General features: G+C 54.3%; 1 protein-coding gene across 2 annotated transcripts; it reads right to left on the bottom strand.

Annotated features, from left to right (window-relative positions):
- Positions 1-457: 457 nt before the first annotated feature.
- LOC100341451 (alpha-1,3-mannosyl-glycoprotein 4-beta-N-acetylglucosaminyltransferase-like protein MGAT4E) lies at positions 458-5119 on the bottom strand. Of its 2 annotated transcripts, XM_008268569.3 has the most exons (5): positions 4889-5115; positions 4108-4309; positions 3588-3736; positions 3112-3208; positions 458-1638 (listed from the first exon to the last, which is right to left on the bottom strand). In XM_008268569.3, exons 3-5 carry the CDS (start codon positions 3711-3713, stop codon positions 521-523), a joined length of 1341 nt encoding a protein of 446 aa, XP_008266791.2. In that variant the 5' UTR covers positions 3714-3736; positions 4108-4309; positions 4889-5115; the 3' UTR covers positions 458-520. The 2 variants fall into 2 exon arrangements, with proteins under 2 accessions (XP_008266791.2, XP_051677071.1); XM_051821111.2 differs by lacking the exon at positions 4108-4309 and having other exon boundaries at positions 4889-5119.
- Between the last annotated feature and the right edge of the window lie 467 nt (positions 5120-5586).

The following is a 5586-nucleotide window of genomic DNA, read 5'->3' as shown; positions in this document are numbered from 1 at the left end:
CTCAGGTTTGCTGGTGAGGGAAGGAGAGAATTAGCCAACACTAGGAAATAGCTTAAAAGTGCGGGCCTGAAGTCATTTTCTTGCTATGAGGCCACCTGTTTTCCTGAACTTGAGACAGACTCCTAAAGACTCGCCCTTTCTCAGCTTCTGTGGGTCTCAATGTCATGGATGCCCCACGATTCCTCCACTCACCCTCCTATAACCCACATTACACTCCACCCCACCTCTGCCTACGTTGGAGCGCACGCACACACACTCACACACCACGCACTCCATATTTTGGGCTGATTCAGCATCCCAGGAATCTAAAGGTCCTAGGAGTCACCAAGTCCTTCCTTGTTTGGGTAGAAAGCGAAGGCACAAGTCTCCCGATATCCTGGTGGCCGGAGAATCTACTTTCTCTCTGCCTGCCCCCGATGCCCTTGGGTCTCCCCTGTGCCACTCACATAGGCCAGAATGATGGACCCAAGGTTTTAATTGCTCATAGGCTTACTGATCTGTCATCGCCTTGTCAGCGTATTTACATTTGGGGCTTCTCCTCCCAGAGGTAGATATGCCTGATCATGAGACCCCCCTTCTGGCTGCTTTTTGCCACCAGCCTCACACAGCTCACGTGGTACCCCATACTTTTCATAAATATCTTCTGGTCCATCTGCCCCTCCAGGAGGTGGCCCAGCAGGATGAAGGTGGTGCAGTGCTGAGGCGTCCCCTGGGGGCTGTAACCCAGCTCCACCTGCCCCTTCTCCAGGGCGTTCGCTCCGTCCACGATGGAGCCCGTCAGCACCTGCACCCTGCTCAGGTTCATGGGATGGTTCAAAATCACGGTCAGGTGGTTCTCGATGCTAACGTTGTAGGTCCAGAAGAAGGACTCGTCCAGAGTGTAGGCCTCCCAGGGGAAGTGGACGCTGAACACGTTCATGTTCGTGTAGACGGACGCGGGTGGGTTGTCAGGGCTGCCAGGGCTCTGCCTGTGACCTGGTCTGTCCTTGTCCTCAGAGATGGGGTAGGACATCCTGTGGTAGAAGAGGAACGGCTGGCAGAGGATCGGGCTCTCCTGGGTGAGGAGGGTGCGGAAGTGGGCGATCATCCTGGCCAGGGGCTTCTCCTTGTGGAAGAGCAGGAGGAAGTGGGCCACGAGCGGGAGGTCCCTGCTGTGGAAGAGCTTCCCCAGGAAGCCCATGTTGGAAAACTCCAGCAGCGCCCAGGGATGCCCCTTCATGGCGGCCACCTTGGACCGAATGTGGGTGATGAAGTTGGGCGCGCAGAAGATGTTGTCCTCCAGCAACAGGAAGTAATCTGAGAGGTTCCTGGCGAAGCTCATGAGGAAGGCGTGGTCTATGTTCTGCTTGGAGTACACTTTCCCGCCGTGGGCCTGGTCCTGCTCGTCCACTGCGGGGTAGGTGTCGGCCGGGGCGTGGATCACCAGCAGCTGCCCTGCCAAGATCTGCGGGCTGAAGAGTCTGGAGAGGTGGGCCATGGTTTCGCTGAGCCAGGCGAGGTCGGAGTCGGCCAGGTGCACCAGCACCGTGAGGCGTTTGCGCTCGGCTTTGGAGGACGATCGGAACAGGGAGAAGAGCGTGTACAGGAGGCCCTTCTGGTCCTGCTGCGACGCTGCGGTCAGCCCCACCGTCAGCCATGCTAGGGGGCGGGAAAGGGAGACGGCTGTCAGTGCTCCCTGGTGGTGCGGGCTATGAAGGGCAGTGGAGGGCGGGATGCGGTGTGGGACCCTCTCTGTACCCCTCTCCTGTCTCTCCCCTACCCCCACCCCCACTCTGTTCTTTCCTTAGGCAGAGAGGATGTGTGCATCCTAGCTACCTCTAGTGTGGTCCTTAGCAAGGTCAAGGTCAGCCTTACCTACAAGCTGCTGAGAAATGCAGACTCCGCCCCTCCCTGGAATTTAATTGCTCAGAATCTGCATTTGAACAGCAGCGGGGTGTTCAAGTGCGCTGCACAGGAGGGTGTGGGCCCTCTGAGTCTTGGAGCTGTGAACTTTCAAGGGCACACGCTCTAAGTGCCCAGGAACTGTAGCTATTACTATGGTTGTTGCAATTCTTTCTGTTTTTCTCCAGCTCTTCTTCCCCCAGCTCTCCTGTGAAGAACGTGTATTTGGAAAGGGACTGCTCTTGGGAGTCAGGAGCCTGAGGTTCTGGTCCCAGCTTAGCCACTTAGTGATCGTGAGCAAGCCTTTCTCGGTTTTTTTGGTTTTTTTTTTTTTTCTCGTTTTTTTTTTTTTTTTTTTTTTTTTTTTTTTTTTTTTTGTTCTTGTGAGCAAGCCTTTCACCCCAGAGTTTACAAACCCGAGGGAGCTGGCCTGTGTGATCCTGAGACTCCGTCTAAGACAATGCTTTCTCTCTCTATTTTTAAGATTTGTTTAAGAAATAAAGAAATGTATCTAAGAAAGGTAAAACAGGGGCCGGCACTATGGTGTAGTGGGTAAAGCCGCTGCCTGCAGTGCCGGCATCCCATATGGGCACCAGGTCGAGTCCCGGCTGCTCCACTTCCGATCCAGCTCTTTGCCATGGCCTGGGAAAGTAGTGGAAGATGGCCCAAGTCCTTGGGCCCCTGCACCCACATGGAAGAAGCTCCTGGCTTCAGAGTGGCACAGCTAATTGAGGAGTGAACCAACGGATGGAAGACCTCTCTCTCTCTCTGCCTCTCCTTCTCTCTGTATAACTCTGACTTTGAAATAAATAAATAAAATAAATATATCTATAAAAAAAAGAAAGGTAAAACAGACAGAGAGTGAGAGAGATTCTACCCACTGGTTCACTGGTTCCTTCTCCAGCTCCAACTACCGGGGCTGGGCCAGGCCGGAACCTGGAGCCAGGAACTCCATCCAGGTCCCAGGTGGGTGCAGGGGCCCAAGCAGCCATCCTTTGCTGTTTTCCCAGGCACATTAGCAGGGAGCATCACGGGAAGTGGAGCTGCCAGGACTTGAACCTGCACCCACAGGGGATGAAGGCTGTGCCCCAGGCAATGTTTTCTAGTCAGAAGTCCCATCTTCTCTAACAGCTTCACTGCAGCTTTCCCCTCTACCCCGCCCCACCCCCGGCCCAGGCTGCACTTACTTACGGAACTCGCCCTCCGCCCCCTCCCGCCCGCGGGGCTCACTCTTTCGTCTGCGCTGCATCTTCTCTGTGTATTTCAGGGAGATCGTCTCCCAGTCCTCCAGCGGTTTCTGGCTCTTGCTGCTGCCATAACCACCTCCCTGGGATACGGACAAGGAAAACATGTCTCCTTTCCTAACAGGAGCGGGTCTTGTCCCCCGGTGGCTTCCCGATGCTTTTCTAGGGAACTAGGGGCGGAGCGGGGCCCTGGGTCTGCAGTGAGCCCTGCTGCTCTCAGGATGCCTGGCCATTGTCCCGAGGGTGCAGGCCCGAGCAGGGGAGCAGGGCCGGCTCTTCCCCTTGCCTTAACAAAAACGAGCAATAAAAGCAGCTCCGTTGTGGACTAATGGGTTCCCTTTGGAGCTTCCTGCTCTCAGATGGGAAGGTTCCAGAAGGAAGGAAGCCCAGGTGCTGGTCCTCACAAGCCCCCTCCCCACCCCCGCACAACCCCAATTCCCAAACAAGAGTAAGGGCTGCTACTTGGCCTTCGACAAGCATGGCTATTTGGTCATCTTCAATTTCCCTGGGGAATTCCACAGTGATGCAGAGCCACAGGAATGTGATGCCTGCCCAGGTTATGATGCAGTGCTTGATGGGATGCCGCATCAGGGCGCCTCGGGGTATGGTTCCTAGAGCAAGAAGGCCCCATAAGCTGAGGGAGGACTCCACTCTGGCAGTTTCCCTCTGTCCTCTGCCCACCCATCCCAGCCATCCACCCGCCTCGTCATCACTACCACTGTTTTCCGCCACGCCCTTTAATTAGATCTAGCAAACTGGGAATTCAGCTCACTACCTTAGACAATCAACCACCTCCAGGTCCCCCTACTCAAAGTGATGGAGGCCAGCTGGGCGCTTTAGTGACGTGGCCAGTTTATCTGAGAAAACAGGTGGTCATTGCGCCCCTCGCCCCTTTTCTAAACAAAAGTCAAACTGTTTATTAGAGCAGGTGAACTTGAGTGCTGTCCCAATCTGGTGCCTTTCTGTTTAAAATAAAACATACCCTTTATTTCAACCGTCAATCTTTCTGCACAGAGCTTAATGGGAAATGATGCTGCTAACTGGGAGCAGAAAGGAACCCTTGGGTGAGTGTGGGTTCCTGGAACTCAGGCTGTCTCCCTCTGTTGGTGCGCCTTCCAGTGAGAACCTGTTTCTCTGTTGCTGCTGGGTTAGCACGGGAGAGGCTTTAGTCTGGTGGCCGCCTCCTGCAAGTTCAGTACACAAAACAAAGCAAAGGGCAGTCAGTGCTTTCCGGGCTCCTGGGGCCATGCTCTCCGGTAATCCTGTAATCCCCCTCCCTCCCCCACCCTGTGCTCAGGGGAGGTGCCCCGTTTAGTACTTTAGTAGAGATTAATGTATATCTCCTGCTTTGCCAGTTAGCTTTATGAGAAGAATGAAGAAAGTACTACTTGGGGTTTACACTGTTGTATAGTGGATAAAGCTACCACTGCATCCCATACGGGTGCCAGTTCGAGTTCCGGCTGCTCCACTTCCGATCCAGCTCTCTGCTATGGCCTGGGAAAGCAGAAGAAGATGGCCCAAGTCCTTGGGCCCCTGCACCCATGTGGGAGACCTGGAAGAAACTCTTGGCTCCTGGCTTTGGATGGGTCCAGTTCCGGCCGTTGTGGCCACCTGGGGAGTGAACCAATATATGGAAGACTTCTCTCTCTCTGCCTCTCTGTAACCCTGCCTTTCAAATAAATAAATCACTCTTTAAAAAAGAAAAAAAGTAATCCTTACTTATATATGTGGAGGTGAGGCTTTACACATCAAGCTTCTCTTACCTGGTCTCTTAAGTGGAGACCCCCAGTCCCATAGATGGTTCTTCACGTGAGGAAACGGGCCGCTCCAGACTGTCTCTGGGCTTGGTAGATGCCTTGAAGAGGTAAGAGGGATGGGCAGAGAATGGCCAGACACAGCACACTGAGGTCTCCCCAGGTTGCTGCCCTTGACCTAAGCCCCTCTGTGATGTTACTCCTGTGTCCTGCCCACCTACTGCCCTCTCAACAGAGGTGCACAGGGACAGGACTGACAGGCAACCTGTGCATGCCTCCTAACTGGGAGTGATTCCTTAGCCTTCTTCCTAAAGCCCAATGCTGCTACCGTGTTTCCGTATTTATGCATTTGAGGGGTGGGGAGCACTCTTCCAGCCACAGGTTCATTTCTCAAATGCCCACAACAGCCAGAGCTGGGCCAGGCTGAAGCCAGGAGCCAGGACCTGCATCTGGGTCTCCTACCTGAGTGGCAGGAACTCAAGTACTTGAGCCATCGTCTGCTGCCTCCCAGGTGTGCTAGCAGGAAGAGGAAGCTGGATCAGAAGTGGAGGGGAGGTGGGACTCCATCCCCGGCACTCCGATATGGAATGCAGGCACCCCAAGTGGTGGGTTTACCCATTGTGCCATAATGTCAACTCCCGGTGTGGCCTTTTCTCTTATTTTGAGAGGTTCATCTTCCCTTACTCCTACCCCCCCCCCCATTTTAA

The sequence above is a fragment of the Oryctolagus cuniculus genome, chromosome 13 (assembly GCF_964237555.1).
Source record: "Oryctolagus cuniculus chromosome 13, mOryCun1.1, whole genome shotgun sequence".
Classification (NCBI taxonomy): Eukaryota; Metazoa; Chordata; class Mammalia; order Lagomorpha; family Leporidae; genus Oryctolagus; species Oryctolagus cuniculus.
The sequence above is the reverse complement of the archived record's forward strand: the minus strand, read 5'-3'. Positions and strand labels throughout refer to the sequence as shown.